The 16,377-nt window shown below is 46.8% G+C and overlaps 1 protein-coding gene across 6 annotated transcripts in view; it reads right to left on the reverse strand.

The window, feature by feature from the left end:
- Nucleotides 1-5,343: 5,343 nt before the first annotated feature.
- The window catches only part of CELSR1 (cadherin EGF LAG seven-pass G-type receptor 1), a 165,791-nt gene continuing 154,757 nt past the window's right edge, over nucleotides 5,344-16,377 (reverse strand). For 2 of the 6 annotated variants that reach the window (XM_048068506.2, XM_048068505.2), the window contains exons 28-35: nucleotides 15,883-16,009; nucleotides 13,830-13,955; nucleotides 12,174-12,310; nucleotides 11,574-11,677; nucleotides 10,592-10,759; nucleotides 9,662-9,904; nucleotides 9,103-9,367; nucleotides 5,344-7,440 (exon numbers count right to left, since the gene is read on the reverse strand). In XM_048068506.2, the coding sequence (XP_047924463.2) occupies nucleotides 7,416-7,440; nucleotides 9,103-9,367; nucleotides 9,662-9,904; nucleotides 10,592-10,759; nucleotides 11,574-11,677; nucleotides 12,174-12,310; nucleotides 13,830-13,955; nucleotides 15,883-16,009 (1,195 nt within the window). In that variant the 3' untranslated portion in view covers nucleotides 5,344-7,415. Of the gene's footprint in view, nucleotides 7,441-9,098; nucleotides 9,368-9,661; nucleotides 9,905-10,591; nucleotides 10,760-11,573; nucleotides 11,678-12,173; nucleotides 12,311-13,829; nucleotides 13,956-15,882; nucleotides 16,010-16,377 lie in introns of those variants that run through there. The other 4 variants (XM_048068507.2, XM_048068508.2, XM_048068509.2 and 1 more) reach the window with 4 other exon arrangements.

Raw genomic sequence — 16,377 nt, forward strand, 5'->3', positions numbered from 1 at the left:
CGCGCTTGGCGTGACTTGTCTGCACTCAAGGCCAACACCTGTGTTTGACCTTTAGAAAAGAGAATGTGCTTCTTAGAGGGGATGTGCGGAGAGGCGATGGCTTTAAGGTGGCTGCATGCCAGTTTGTTCCTTATTGAACCCAGAGGCTAAGCATCAATCATGGAGCAGGAGGAACGTGTCTGTACTCTAAGCCTAAAGGGCTGATCCTGTGAAGGATCTGATCTGATCTGTTGGAAGGGCTGGTCCAGGCACAGGTATCTTAACAGCAATGGGCTCCAATGGTGACCGATTCCCACAGCTAACATCGCTGCATTGAGCACCCCTCATGAAAATACAGCCCCAGGGCAGCAGGGCTCCTCCCTGCTTAGAGGGAGATGGGAAGGGTTTAACATGAAAGGATCTTCCAGCAAATCCCAAAGGACAACTTGTGTGGATCTGTGCCACTCGTTGCGGCAAGCTCAGCACCCTGTGCCCTGCTGGGGGCCAGGTGAGGTGCGGGGAGCTACCAACAAGCCAAACACCATGCTCATGTCATATAGCTGAGCTAGGGAAAAAAAAAAAAAGCAAACAAACTGCTTTCGGCTTGTGTTTGGCACATCTAAATGAGATCAGTCACAACCGTGTCCTCTCCTGGACAGCCCAGTGGAGCACAGCTGTGTATTGGCCACCCACTTGCTCCTGTTATTTTGGCAATTTTGTGCCAGTGGTAGATTTTCTTTACCACCCTGCGGGGCTTTTTTCCTGAACCTTTCATTCCCCAACCTCTCCATCCCCAAAATGTGTTACCTGTGCAGCTGGAGGGGAAGGAGTTAACCATCCAAGGTTTCTTATTCGTTTTGTCCAGCGAATTGAAATGCGTAATAAAATTTACGGATTTTTCTCCAAGTGAACGTGTGTTGTGCAGGGGTGATTTACTGCTTCGCCTGGAAACCTGTCTGCTTCACTTGCTCTCCAACACAGCTGGGGCTGCCTCCTACCGGATTTGGTGGGATGTTCCTCACCTGAAGGGTCCGTGTGGAATGGATCCAGGTGAGAGGGCTATTTATTTCCTTTAAAGCCAGGTATTCTTCACCCTCTTTGAACACGCAGGCCTTTCAGGAGCTGCTTTTATAACTAATGAAGTTACTGCTGTAGGTTCCTTTTATAAAACAAGAGATCTGATGAGCAGGCACTAGGAGTGCGGCTGTTCTGATTGAAGAGCACTCACCTCTGTACCTTCAGGGTGCTCACTCCATCAGAGCTATTTTACGGTGGGTGGCTTACCATGTGCTGTCAACGTTCTTCCTTCTTTTTCTTTCTCAGTAATCACGCCACGGCAGAATCTGCTTGACTTTCTGTTGCAGGCCTCTTGGGCAGATTTGTACCTCGCTCACTAGTGCTGGAGGTTTTGCTGCTTCTGAGTGATTTTACGGGAACCTCTCCTTGCTGGTGTGCGGGGGCATCGTGCACGCCCGCCCTCTGCATTTCTCTCACCTTTTACTCCTGCCACAGCTGTGATGCAGAGGATGCTCTTCCAAGCTCCACCAGGGCAGTTGCAGCACCCTCAGCTGTGGCCCATGCGGATCAGAGAACTGCATCCCTCACCCTGCACGGCCCTGGAGTCACTCCTAGGCTATAAATACTTTCACTGCATTAAAAAAATAAAAGTTTATATATGCACAGGACTTCACATGCTTGTTATTTCCTTGAGTGTGCTGATATCTAACAAAAGGATTTTTTAAAAACTATGTTCTTTACTTGGGAAGTGCTGTAGCCTTAAAACACAAACAAGATCATTAAAGACATATTTACGAAGAGTTGCTGTTAAATGACCAAAAGCAAGAGGTTTTCCTACATGTTGGCCAAAGAGGCTGGCATTTTTGCAAGCTGTTATATTTGTAGGGGGAAAAAAAAAAAGACAAAACAACCCTGCAAGAAATTAATTCTGGAAACAACCCAGCTGGACACACAGCAACTATTTTAATGAAAGAGAGTGGCAGCACCTGGAAAGCTCCAGCTTTGAGTTCATTTCTATTTCCTGAGTGGATCTGACTTAAAACACTGGCTTTGCACAGGTCCAGATGGGCTCCTGAAGTGTGGATGGGAGGGGGGGTCCCACTTTTCTCTCTTTTCGTTTCTTGTCCTTGCCCTGGCAGCCTTTCAGGGCTTGATGCAGAGGAATAGCTCTCGGATGGGTTTCCACCCCGTTTTCCAGCAGCCCATCGGTGGGACTGCGTTTTCCCAGCCGGGCTCCCTGCTGAGCACCCGTATGGGGGTGGTTGGGCCCAGCTCAACCCGTGCCACATCTCCTGGCTCAGCTCCGGGCCTTGACTGCCTTCACCAGCTCACACAGACACCAGGCTGCTCCCCCTTCAGATACAGAAAATATGGTCAGAATATGTCAGAAGCATGGCCAGCAGGGCGAGGGAGGGGATTGTCCCCCTCTGCTCTGCTCTCATGAGACCCCACCTGGGGCCCTGCGTTCAGCTCTGGGGCCCCCAGCACAAAAAGAATATGGACCTGTTGGAACAAGTCCAGAGTAGGGCCATGAGGATGATCAGAGGGCTGGAGCACCTCTCCTACGAAGACAGGCTGAGAGAGTTGGGGTTGTTCAGCCTGGAGAAGAGAAGGCTCCGAGGAGATCTTACAGCGGCCTGCCGGTGCCTAAACGGGGCCTGCAGGAAAGCTGAGGGACTCTTTGTCAGGGGTGTAGTAATAGGACAAGGGGGAATGGCTTTAAACTAAAAAAGGGCAGACTTAGATTAGGTGTTTGGAAGGAATTCTTCACTCAGAGTTGGCAAGGCCCTGGCACAGGCTGCCCAGAGAAGCTGTGGCTGCCCCATCCCTGGAGGTGCTCAAGGCCAGGCTGGATGGGGCTTTGGGCAACTTGGTCTGGTGGGAGGTGTCCCTGCCCATGGCAGGGGGTTGGAATTAGATGATTTTTAAGGTCCCTTCCAACCCAAACCATTCTGTGATTTTAAGTAATATTTGGGTGTGAAGGAGCAGATCCCCTAGGTGACTCCAGGCCCCACCAGAGGACCTGCTGCAGCTGCTGGCTCTGGCCAAGAGGACAGACACTGGCCTGGCACAGAGCCCCAGAGGGGGTCCTAGGGACACTTAGAAATACTTTGTAAGTATTTCCAAGCCACTAACGAGTTAACATGGTCTCTGCAACACCTATCAGACTAATCTAATTTTCTTCTTTCCTGCGGTGCCTGGCATGTTGGATAAAGGAGCAGCAGCAGATGGGACACGTCTTCAAGTAAAGCCTTTGATACTGTCCGGCACCATGTTCTCTCACACCAAACACAGGCAGCGAGGGCTGATGTTATTCGATATGAGGTAGGTGCAAAACTCTCTGGGCAAGAAGGCATGTTTTACAAGATCCCTCTTGGGCTCAGTTTTATTTGATATTTTCATTCACGGGCTGGAAGATGAAATGGAAGGTAGCCTGTAAAATCTGCAGATGTTGCCAAAGGACTCCAGGCATCCTCACAGACAGGATTAAGATTCAAAACGAGTATAAGAAACTGGAGAACGGATCCAAAATCAAGAGGCTAAAATGGAAAATGAGAACAGTGCGAATTGCTTCTTACGGGGAGGGAAAGCGAACTGCCTAAGTGCAAACTGGGCCATAAAGGAGAGGCAGAACAGCATTAGGGCCGCGGGGCCCAAATGCATCCCAGTCTGGCCCTGGCTCTGCTGGCTATTGGCAGATATATTGGGATTGTCATTTAGGACTTTTAAGAATCTGTTAGACAAATCCACATGTGTATTTGATTCTGGGTTGTTGGAGGGGGCTGAGCTATGTGAGCGCTTAGGTTACTTCAGCACTGTCCTTCCATGTTGCTGCCGCTGGTCCGTCTTCCAGACTCTTTCTTCCTGCACTTTGCTTAGGGCAAATCTGATTTTTTTTTGGCTGTTGTTAGGCCTGCCTCTTGCATTTTGTGGGCAGCGCTGGTCTCTTTTATCTCTGCTATCTCCAAAAAGGATGCATTAGACCTGAAGAGATGGAAGGAGGGCAAGAAGGAAGGCTGAACAAGAGTAAGAGCCTTTCCTTGCTGCTTGTGACTGAATCAGGCAAACCACTGTGCACCAGAAGTCTCCATGGGTCCAAAAGCAATAGGACAAATTATTGGGAGCTTCCGAGCTGCAGCTTGCTGGGGGCTTGGACCCTGTTGGGGACTGTGGACCCTGCTGGGGCCGCCTCACTGTGTAACACTGCTGTGACAATCCTCTTTTCCTAAACGTCTGCTGTTGGCTGGTACTGGAGGCAGGACCCTGGTCTGTCCTGTATGAGTCCTGCTGACGTGAAAGCCTGGGTCTTTTTTTAATGCTTTTCTGCAGAAAAATGGGCTTTGTGTAAACGAGAACAAACAAGTGTTATTGGTCCACCAAAAGCGAACTTGTACAATAAAATTTAAAAACAGTTTCCCTTTGGGCTAATTGCTTGGCTTTGTTTAGCGGTTTGCAAATCAAAGCTCCCCATCGTTGATTTTGCCCCTAAATCATTCCAGTAACCAGTCTCTCGCTCCCTGACCTCACACGCTGCCAGGTTATTGCCTAATGTTTAGGAACACTTACAGAAAAGCAGGCCAGATGATATTGGGAAATACTTTATTGCCAGAATGCTGGCAGACGCTTGCAGGTCCCTGATGTGCCTCATAAGACACTTTAACGAAGAAGACCTGCACAACAGCCTAAAAAGTACAGCACGAGCAGGACCACAGCTTAGCCAACAAAGTCAGAAAAGGTTCTTCTCATCACAGGCTTGCATTGCCTCCCCTCCCCTGGCCAAACTCAGGGTCTGCCATACCATGGGGTGTTCGCAAGCAGATTTTCCCCTCCATGGAAACTGGGTGCACAAGAAGCTGAGGTTTGGCCTGGGTGGATGTCAACGCACCAATGTCCTGGGGGTTCATCAGTGCAAATTCTGCAGGAACAAGGAATGTGCTTGGTAAAAGAACAAAAACCAAACCCCAAAGAAAACAAAAGCCCCCAAACCAAGCCTTCCTCCCAAACGAAGACTCAGCCTCATGGTGAACTTAAAGCATCTGCAAAACATGAATATGAAGGCTTTTCCAGAACCGAGGGCATTTAATGCCCGACCCATAGCAGAGCTCTCTGCGGTGCTGCAGGAAGGACGGGACACAGGCTCTGCTCCTCGCAGCCCAAACCTGACGCCTTGTGCACATAAGGGGCACCTGATTGTAAGGGAGTGGTGGGGGTGAAGCTTTACATCCTTTGCTTCCTTGGCAAGAGCAATAGGTACCAGCACGTCTCCCCTCCTGCTACTTTGTAAATCCCTAAAAATGCCACTTGGGCCCTCAGCATCCATTCGGCATTGAAAATAAACTCCAGAAGTTCAAAAAAAAATCTTAATTTATTGTAAATTCTCCTTTCATCTGTGCTGCAATTCCAGTGTTCTGCACATTAATAAATACACATTTGTTTAAAAAAAAAAAAAAGAAAACAAAAAACCTCCAGTGTCTAATCTGCCATAAAGCTTTTAAAAAGTCATAAAAATAGGTTTTAATTTTTTGTCATTAACACAACTGACCCTCCTTTACTGCAACAATTCTGATCAAAATAAAAACTACCTACATCTCACTGGGACAAAATATACATACACAGATGTAAAAACAACTAGCAGGGGTTATACACAATGCCTGAGCACACAGCCAAGTGTCAGGCACCTAAAACATTCAGAACTTTTTGTCAGCCAGAAAATTTCACACAGCATGATGCATAATTTTTACAGGACCAGTACCCTTCCTCCCCCTCCCTTCCCAAAGACATTTCCTAAATGCATTTAAAAGCGCATAGGAATGTAACAAAACCCAGATTGCTCTGTATTTGCCTTTTGTTTTGTTTTGTTTTGTTTTTCCTGATCTCCTGCATTCTATTTAGGGTGATTTTCTGTACCTTCCCTTTCACATATGCACTCATACACATGAGCTGGTATTTTCCCAAAGGGCTGCTCTGGAGCGCGGGGAGCTCCTGAGAGCCTTGGTGGTCACGGCCGTACCATTGAACGTGAAACCTTAATCCTTCCACGCGCTTTTGGACACACCAGGAAGGCCAGGGATTTCTCAAAGAGCTGGGAAATGAAGCCCGGCCATCCTTCCAGCCTCGTGTTTCTGCTTTGATTTGCAGCTTGCTGACTCAAGAGGGAGAGAAAGCAGCAGTAAAATAAAATGACTGCCCCTCGTGCAGAACCGGGGAGGAGGACCCTCTTCTTGGGAGGCTGTTTTGTCCCTGAGCCAGACCAGCAGTGTCCGAGAAACCCACTCCACAGCTACACCACTTGTTTTCTTGTTCTTGCTATGGGAAATATCGATTTGACTTCTTCCATACAAGGACTGTGTTGAAATCTTAAGACTAAGACATAACGTATTTTTAGCCCTGAAGTTCAGTTTCTGAACATTTCAATGCACTTGAGAGAAGAGGCCAAAACACCAAAAAATGGAAAAAAAAAAAAACCACCAATTTTTTTTTCAGTTTTAGAAGAGGTTACGAAAAAACATACTGTGTCCTTACAGTGTTCCAAAATCTGTCAACAAAACTTATAAATTATATTCCTGGATTTAGAAATAATCTTTACTGCCTTATTTTGAAAACTGCATTGCATCCTAAGGTGGTTTCCATGCAAACATCAGTTACTTTATCAAATGCCAAATTCAAGTAAGATTGTGCAATGTTTATATAAAAAATATCAAAAACTCTTTTAATTGATTTCCTGTTATCAAATTACGAAGATCAGTATAAATGTAAAATATACAAAGGAACTTTTTCTTTAGCATCACCATACAAAATATATAAAAGTATCTACACTTTATATATATATATATATATAAAGGATTTTTATTTTTATTTTCTGAAGACGATGTGTCCATAGGGGGCTGGAGAGAGATGCTGGCATAGAAACTGAAGGACACTTGTTGGGATATTCCTCCCCAGAGTCCAGCACGCCGAACGGTTCACGCTGTAGCTGGAGAAAAGTTCACGAGAGGCATCTCCTGGTGCTTGCCTTGAGGCGGACGGGTTGTCTTCCTGTAGGTCCACTGCAGTAACTTGTTTTTCCTTGTTTCTCCCCAGCAGCTGAGCAACTCCTGCAGCACTGTCCACACTGCAAGAAGGAATTCAACCCCTGCTGGGAATCCTTGTGGGAATCCTTGGGGCCACTTCCATGCTTTTTGGCACAGGTTGGCGTCGCGTGCAGCGTTGTCACAGAGCGGCCCCATCACGGGCAGCTGGGCACCGTGTCTCCGCTGCGAGCAGCCAGGAGTCTGCCAGCACATGAAACCACGCGGGAATCAGAGCCACCTTCGTCCTCCTGGCTGTGCAGAGACTCCAGAGAAGTCTGAGGCACCCAGGCAGTGACCCTGCGGTGAGGAGTCCAGAACTCGCAGCAGCGCTCACGGTTTCCTGATGGTTCAAATTGAAGTTTCGTTACTGCCTCTGTTAGTGGGAAGAAGCAATCATGCAGGCTTGGGGTTAGACAGGCACAGGCGAACAGCTCCACCCAAATCTACCTGATCCCTTTTAGTAAGGGCTCATGCTCCATGAAATTACCAACCGAACATCCCTGGGGGATGCTGCCCTTGAGGGCAAGATCGGCCGGGAGCGTTATTTACCGGCGGTACCCAAGAGATGCACGATTTAGAGAAAAATTTACCAAGTGATTGTGTTTGGCTAACGCTTAGGTGAAGATGTGAGGTTCACACAAAAACCTTGCAAGCTGTTAGAAACCTGGTATTTCAGACAGATTCATGCATTCTGCTGTCAAACAGTTTTACCGTATGCAAAAGGTGCAGAGAACAAAACAGTTGTTTAGTACGCCAGGTCGGCTAGCTTTTCCCCAGTAAAGAATCTATTACCTGGTAGCAGCAAGCAGTTATTGCTTGTTAAAGACACCCCTGTTTCCTGGCTAAGCAGGAGATATTCAACAACCAGTCCCCAGCAATCCGAAGATGTATTTCTGTAGCGAGCCGGGAATGGGCTGCGCACCCTTGAACGGCATGGGTGTCTAAAGCATGTTAGAATTAAAGATGGGCGAGAAATTTTCTTTGTTTGGAGGAGTGAGACTATTATTTGTGTTAATAAAAGGAAGACTGTGTGTGTAAAATGTTTACACAGACTTTACTTAAGGTTGTTCTCGCTTTGAATGTGAGAACTGTGATGAGTAATGAGGTTTCTGAGAATACCCTTTGGCTGGAAGCTTGCTCAGCCTTTCGTTGGTGTTTGATTTCGTTTAGAACGGCAAACACACACTCTGTGCAGTGGGTGGGAATCGCACACCTGCTAATTTAGGGTCAGTGGCTTGACACAACTCTTTTCTCTGCAGCCACTGGATCTCACACCCAGGTAACACGCTCCCCCTGCTCGGCTGGATCCCCCCATGCTCCCCCCCAGGCTCACCCCACAAAATGCTGAGCTTCCTCCAGGTCCTGCTCGTTCGCGTCCTGCCCCTGCCTGCCCTCCTCCAGCTGCCTGCTGGACACCCACCGCACCTCTTGCTGGACGCGCATCAAGAAATCCTGCTCTGTGTTTGCCCTGCTCTGATCCTCCTCCTCGGGTGCCCGGTACTGGCCATATTATAATTATTTGCACCCCATTAGATCCCTGATGGCCCCAAACATCCTCCTTGCTACAAAACGGGATAACTGGTGAAAAAGGAGAGGGGGAAAAAGAACGCTCCATCGGTCCGAGGTGTGTGAAGGTGAGAGGCTGGGAGCACAGAGGTGGAACCAGAAGGCAGCCCTGAGCAGGGCACTCCTGAAGGCACGCAGGCCCCGCACCAAGGAAATGGGGCAGAGCTATGTTGCTCATGCCAGCGTGCCAGTAACAATCCAGTTTGCCAGTTGAGAGCACACCAGGATGACTGGTGACGGGTTTCTATCATGGCACCTTGCCTGTGATACCCGTTTTTGGCCTTCTCGTCAGTGAAACACTGTGGTGTGGGGACACGGTGTGGGCAAGCAATCAGCAAGGCCACTGGTGAAGGACTCCAGTGCAGTCCCCAGGTGAAATCCTTGCTCGTGTGGGAGTTTGGGGCTGGAAAGCGGAAGGAGAGGCCAGACCCACGGGAGGTCTGCCAGGGCATCCCAGTGTGGTACTTACTCTGAGTCTGAGGTCTCAGCATGTCCTGTTCCCACGTGCACATTCATGGCCATGCCGTTGAGCTGGTCTCGAGACTGCTCCCTCCGAGCATTTTTTACTGTCACCCCCGAGTCCGAAGGAGAGCGGACCCCATCGTTTGTCCCCAGGGAAGTAGTCCTGGATGAGATCGTGGTCTGATTATAATCCGATAGCTTTTCCCGCAGTCGATTCTTCATATTCTTGTCCATCAGAGGGGGAGGGTAGGTGACTTTGTTTTTTAAGATGCCTGTTACAGAAGAGAGGGAAGAGTCAGAATTTTGAAACGTATCAGTAAACTCATTTAACAAGCTGAACACATCCCAAAAGTGACATTTCATATTTCTTAATCAGAATTCTGCTTTGCCACTTTATTTCAGAACTGCAAGATTAGACTTCACCAGCTGCTTCCTAGCTTCCTCCCTGGTTACACAGGTTGAAGCCATTTGGAGATTGCTCTTCCCCAGTGCAGCTACGACATTAACTGATGCCCATTAACACCCCAGCCTCCCAGTGTGCTGTGAAGTTGTGCTGGCCACCTTACCTTTCCTCTGCTCTGGCTGCTGGTTATTCTGGTGGGACAGAGGTCTGTTCTCCTTCTGCTGCCCTTCGTTCTCTTTGTCCTGCGGCGCTTCGTTGTTGTGGTTCATCTGGTTTTCCCTGTGGAGCTCCACATTGACCTTGGTCTCGACTTTGAGTTTCTGTTTCCCACTGGGGTCCTCGCTGTCGCTGGCCGTTATGCACTCTGTGGGCCAATAGGGTTTCACATGATTGGGAAGGGTATCGACTGCAATGCAAAAAAACACTCGCTCGAAAACCACTGTTTGGTAGGCTTGCTCAACCACTGCCCAGCCAGTCTCATCTCCTGCAGCTGGGGAGTAGCTGTGTGCCAGACCAGAGCAACGCTTTCGATGATTCTTGCTGGACTCCTCTACTCTGGGGTGCAGCAAACCCCCCAGAAACACTTCTGGCAGGATGGCAGGGTGTCCCTGCTCAGAGCGAGGCTGCTGGCACCACTGAGGGGTGTGAGACAAATCTGCCCTCTCAGCTGTCCAGGGATGGCGATCCCTGGGGCTCCCTGGGGACGGTGGTTTCTTAGGGATGAGGGCACCTGAGGAACTTGGTGCTGTGTCTGTGCAGAGCACACAGCTTGGACACTGCCCTACCTATTTGTCTAAACTAACTCATCTTTAGAAGACGAACTGCACCTAGGAATGCCCATACCCTGCCATGTAGCGCTGATACTGGTGGCCTCTCCTGACACCGCTAAATCCACAAGCATCTATTGCATGAAGAGAGGCAGGTATTTCTTCCTCCTGCCTTCAAAATAACCCTTCTCCCTTCACATGAGATTTTGCTGGCTGTGTAACGCCATTTCCAAACGCTGTATGCTAGCCCGATAAATTCATTCCATCTACTCTAAAACTATTTTAAATAAAATACACCCATTGCTGTTCCTTCGCACCAGAAATACCTTTAGGTGTGCTGTGGAGAGGGCCACGTTCATTATTTTTGGAAGTGGATGTGTTCCACTTTTTCTCTGGCTCAAGCCCGTCTTCCTCGCTGTCCGATGAATGGGAGGAGGCGTAGGAGCTGCTGTGTTCGTCGAGGGACAGCTCGCTGTCAGAGTCTGAATCATGCTCTACAAACGTGGAAAGGGGAAATAGAGCAATGAGAGGGTGAGCAGGAGCGGGACACGTTCATCTGATGAACCCATGAACACAAAGACAAGGCAGGCATCTGGTTCAGGACACGCCAGGGATGAGCACTTCCAGCCACAGGTGTTCTCAGATTATCTCACAAGGACTGTGGCATCCACCTAAGTAATTATGGAAGCACACTGCTCTGCTCAGCTGATGGGCGGGACCTTTTTTCTGCAACGGGGCTGCGGAACAGAACAGGAATACTTTTTCTCACTAGCCAATACACAGAACAGCAGCTCCACAGCATCTCAGTCAACACAACACGCTGGCAGAGGTACCTAAAAATATCAGGAAATCTGCAAATCCACTCTTAAATACTGCTACAAGGCAACAAAATTTAACATCAAGACCCCAAACGGAAATCAGCGAAGAGACAGTTCTCATCTTCTTGTACAAAACACGTAGCTGTAAAAGAGGATATTGCCTCAAGGTCTCAAACATTAAAAGATGTCCAATTAAAAATCAAGAGCAGCAGCGCATAATTTGTGAGAAAGAAGAGGGACGCCAGAAACTGTCAACAGTTGTGACAGCTGTCAGATTAAAACTGAGCCATCACAAGAAGCAGATAGATAATTCCATTCCAGAATTCCCTGGTACGGCAACCATTGCATATCTCGTTATGCCAACAGCACTACGAGAATGAGGCACACCAAGCCAGAGTAAGTGCTCCTCCTATTTACACAAGCCTTTGAAAAAAGTGCTGAGAAGGAAAAGGTTCACAACTGGGTCAAAGCATTTAAAAAACATTCTTACCATTGGATTTAGAAGGATTCCTATGAAAAATGGAGGAATCTGCTTCAGTCTGACCAGCCCTTGCTTGACTTGAGGATCCACTGAGCTTATGAGCAGCATCATCCCTTAAAGAATAAAAACAGGGGACAACTTTCTTGGTCACTTCACTGTTCTTAACAACAAGGCAGACATGCAGATGAGATTCTTCTGGTCAAACAGACAGCTGCAGTGCATGCTCAACTGATTGTCAGAGTAGGTACTTTTACAGCAAGACAGGTTATGTCTGCCTTTGGAGACATGAATTGCACCCTGAAAAAGCCTGATGTTAATAAGCTAAATCCCACTCCTTGAGACACATCTATATTTTAACAGGCAAGCAGCACAGCCCAAATAGTTAACATAATAGCCACGTTAACCACTGCACTACTGGAAGTCCCCACTGAAGATGCATGCAAAAGAAAACGCACAAAGGAAAATAACAGTCTCACGAAGCAGAACAGTTACAACGTAAAACAAGTTGCACTGGAACCAAAACATTTCTGTTTTGCTTTTTCTTTTCCACAAGAGGAATGAAAAGGGAAAGGCAAGCACCTGAAAGCCATGCACCTGCCACCTGATTACCTGAGAATATAAGCAAGGTAGCTATTGTGGCTCTTGGCTGACCTGACGGTGCTTTCTAGGGAGACAGTGGATTCCCCAAGGGTCGTGCGATACATATTTGGCTCTTCTATGTATGTGTTGTTACAGTTCAGAGATCGCTGAAGGAAAAAAAAGACACAAAGGAATAGTGAATGACAAGAAGAACTCTTTTAAGCAACATAGTGTAGTGGATTCCTGACCTTCCCAGGCAGACCTCTCCATTCAGCCAGGCTCACTGACCAGAGACAGATGCAGAAGCTGGAGCCTGAGATCTGTAATTGACTTTCTTTCTTCAGAAAGTTTGTTCAAAAGACTCAGACCAGCCCTCCGTATGCCTCCTCTCCTACAGTTGATGTAACCAACTGTAGAGCGTCGTGCCTGAGAAATGGAGTTGGTGACAGTCTCCTTCAGCTTATTGCTTCTGGTGGCCTGCTGGGCACTGGGGCGCTGTGTGCCTTTGTGGCAGAAAGATTTGAAACGTGACTTGAGAGTCTGCTATGAGCCATTAAGGACATTGGAGAGAAAGCCTGATAATTTTTGCATTGTTTAACTCAAGTCCACGTCTCGTTAATGTTACTGCAAGCAGATGTGTAATCAGATCAAAGCAAGAAAATATCCTTTCAGTGTTTTTTTACCAGGGTCTGTGGACAGAGACTTGGTTATTCAGCACAATGCTTTAAATGCCCACAACTTGTGAAACCCAGGCTCACAGGCCCTGCTCATCAAAAGTGTGTTGGTGCCTCGCTTCCACTGAAACCAATTGCTTGAAAACCATTGCAGAAGTAGCTCTTAATACCTCTTCCTCAATTTCCCACCTGATAGTAAAATCTAAGTATGAAGGACTTAGATTTCCTTGTTAAAAATAGATTTAAGCAATGTCTGTGTTGTAAACCAGATGAGCAAAGGCCTGTTCTCAGTTGTGAAAGTAAATGGCAGTGCACAGTACAACTCTAGTCCACATTGCTGAACTCTTTTTGTTCCTCCCAAAACAAGATTGCCAAATCAACGTTGCCTCTTTGGGAACATTCATTGGCCCATGCTGGCCTCTCTTATCCCCAGCCATGCCTACACTTTGGGAGACTAGCTGTAAGCTGGCACAGCTAGAACCATGTCAGGGGATGCACTCACAGTTAAATCTCATGGACAGCTGCAGGCCAGGGCTCAATCCCATGATCTGATCCTATTTAATAGTGTGGATGTCAGTGGGTTTTCAATATAGCTGGAAGGGTAATCAGTTACCCCCATTTACAAGTTTCCGACTGTCCATTATATAAGTCAACATGACTATAACCAGAACAGTGCAAGGACCAAAGTGATTCAGCACACCCCATATACACTTTCTATGTTCACTTTCTTTGAGTTTTGCAAGAATCCTACTGAAAGTCCACATTACCCATGAGTGCATTAAAAACCTCAAAGGAACCAAGTGGTTTGTGATGCAGAGGGAAAAAAACTATTCCCTCTCAAATGTTTTAATTGAAACAGTAATCAAAACTTTTGAGAGAAGCCAGTAATCTTCGTAAAAGTCACTTAAATAAATCAGACAATTCCCTTAGTTATGGACAAGCCACCTGCAAATGCATTTTTGGTAACTTCTACCAGCATGAAGGATGTTCTTTTCCCATTTTTTTTCCTTACAGTTAGTAACGTAGCTCTTGTGGCAGTGGAATCATCTGGAAGAGGTTTCTTTCCAGTTAAAGTATTCTTCAAATGCTTCCTGACTTCTTTGTTAAACACGCAGTGGAAGAAGAAAATGAACAGCCCCTGGATCATTTTAGAGAAAGAAAGAATAAATCTAAATGATTCAATACCACTAAACTGCAGATACAAATAGGTATTAGAGAACAGTCATTCTGAAACAACCCCTGAATTCTAGTTCAGAGTCAGTGATTTCAATAGCAATAACTATTTCCTGTCTTCGACTGAAATAGCATTGACTGATCTCCTAGGACTTCTTCACTATTTGCTTCCAAGTTTAAATGTGCATCAAGGGCCTTGGAAAATACACACAATGATGTATTCCTCCAGGATTTATAGAGCAGAGCTCATGGTAGTTCTCACCCTGCCCCACAGTTTGGGAAGAAATATTCTTCTCAATATATCCAGTGAGGACCTCAGTGTCCCACCGACAGACATTTCAGGGAGTATCAGGGCTGTACTTGCATTAAGATTTTAGAGCTTTTAACACGGATGATGAGACAAAAGCAATAGCAGCACATCAAAAATATCACAGCCTTCAGTGAAAACCTCTGGAAATGGGGAACTTCTGTGGTAGGTGTCCTTATTACTGTTGCTTACAGAACCTTAGAAAGCTTTGTAAGACATGGAGAGATACTGGGGGCAGAGAGGTCCCAACTTTTGTCCCCTATGTTTATCCATTCAGCAATATCTCAAGGAGGGAAAACTGCCGAAATCCCCAGGACTGGGCAGCTATTGGCCCGCCAGGAACACCCAACAATAACTTTCTTTGGGGGTGGGGGACACGCATGTGCATGTTTTCAGATGTATTTGCTCTGAAGGAATTCATGCAGCTGCCAAAAGGTTATCAATTCTGGTAGGAGATGTAGTTTATAGAAGACAATCACTCATGAAGTTGCAGCTGTACCAACATCACAAGATGCCTGCATTTCATGACTTCAGCCAAAGCAATTGACTTACAGTAACTTTAAACTTCAAGTTCACTTTTTAAACATTCAATCAAACGCAATCTTAGTTGGCATTAGCACTTTGGGATTATTCATTAATAAAACTCACATAAATGTCTCTTTAAAAATACAAGTTCAAAGAAGGTAACGACGTGAAACGCCACATACCACTGTGCCTCTCTGGGCAAATTTGGAGAATTCCAGCTGCTGGCTTTCCTCCCTCTCATCGTGTTTGTATTTAATTTAATTTTATTCTAGGCTCGTGGAAGCCTGGTTTTACAGCCTAAGTGGGTGTCTTTATTTCAGAGCACACCAGTTGCAGTGGCAAAATATCCTTGCTCCAGGCTGGCCTATCTGGTGTGCTGCCAGGGCATCGACAGGCATGGGAGAAGACCTATCAGGATTCTTTTTCTCCTTGGTGGCATTTGTGGCTGTTGTGCTGCATCCAACAGGAATGGCCTGCTACTAGCAGCTGTTTTAAAATTGCAGGCACTTGCCATGAAAGTTACTGCCACCCTTGGTCACTTTCAAGTTGTGACTACATGACTTCATGACTACTTCCATGCCAGGTCTCCTACAAAAACTGTGTTCGGCATCTTTAGTCAACAACTGTGCACATCAGGACAAGTGATCCAGTAAATCCTTAATGCAACGAGTTGTGTTTGGAAATCATTATTTGACTCATTTTCTTAAACAGTAACTTACTTTGTGGAAGCAACAGGATGACTGTTAACAGTAAGCATGCAGAAGACAGTAGCAAAGATTTTCCCTCTGGGAAGACAGAGGTATAACTGCGTACTGTTATTTGTCTGTCACAGGTTATAATATTAGAGCACTTATCTTAGAATGACTGAAAGTGAGAGATGCAATTACTAAAAGTGATGACTTTGGTGAAAAGAACCCTCCCTTTGAGAAAAGACACCAAAAACTGCACTTAACATCTTAACAACTTAACATGTCAGTTACAAAGTTAGCCAATGTTTACTCGTTTTGGGGGCACAGCAGTGCACTCACCAAGGTTTGCCACTGGCAAAATGCTAACTTACCTGCAGGCAGCTGAAAATGGCAAAGAGATAGTGAAACGTCATGACATCGCTGTTCACTGCCATCAGCCCCAGCAGCCACGTGGCGCTGATGAGCAGCAGGAGCAGGAATGCCGTCCGCAGCACGGAGCTGTAAAGCAAGCACACGGGGGTGTTTGCAGCATGAGAGGAGACATGAGGAAAGCCCAGCTTCCCACCAGGGGTGGGACCACATGGAAGTTCAAGTGCCCTTTCCTCCCTGAGAGCGCACACAGACCTAGTGAGGAGCACAGCCACAATTTGGCATCTAGAAGGGCCCTTTGGCACACCAGCTCCCCGCTCCCAACCCCCTCCTTATGCTACTCAATGACTTAGAACATTCGGGTGATAAAAAAGGTGATTTCTTTTCAAGTCTGCTTCCAAGGTTTCCTTCAAACAAACGAGGCTGTTCTCCAAGCCCTACGGTTCAGTCTTGTTGACTGTGAGGAAGAGATCTGGGGAGTGAATGGTCAGGTCCGT

Source organism: Anser cygnoides, chromosome 1 (assembly GCF_040182565.1).
Source record: "Anser cygnoides isolate HZ-2024a breed goose chromosome 1, Taihu_goose_T2T_genome, whole genome shotgun sequence".
NCBI classification, from domain to species: domain Eukaryota; kingdom Metazoa; phylum Chordata; class Aves; order Anseriformes; family Anatidae; genus Anser; species Anser cygnoides.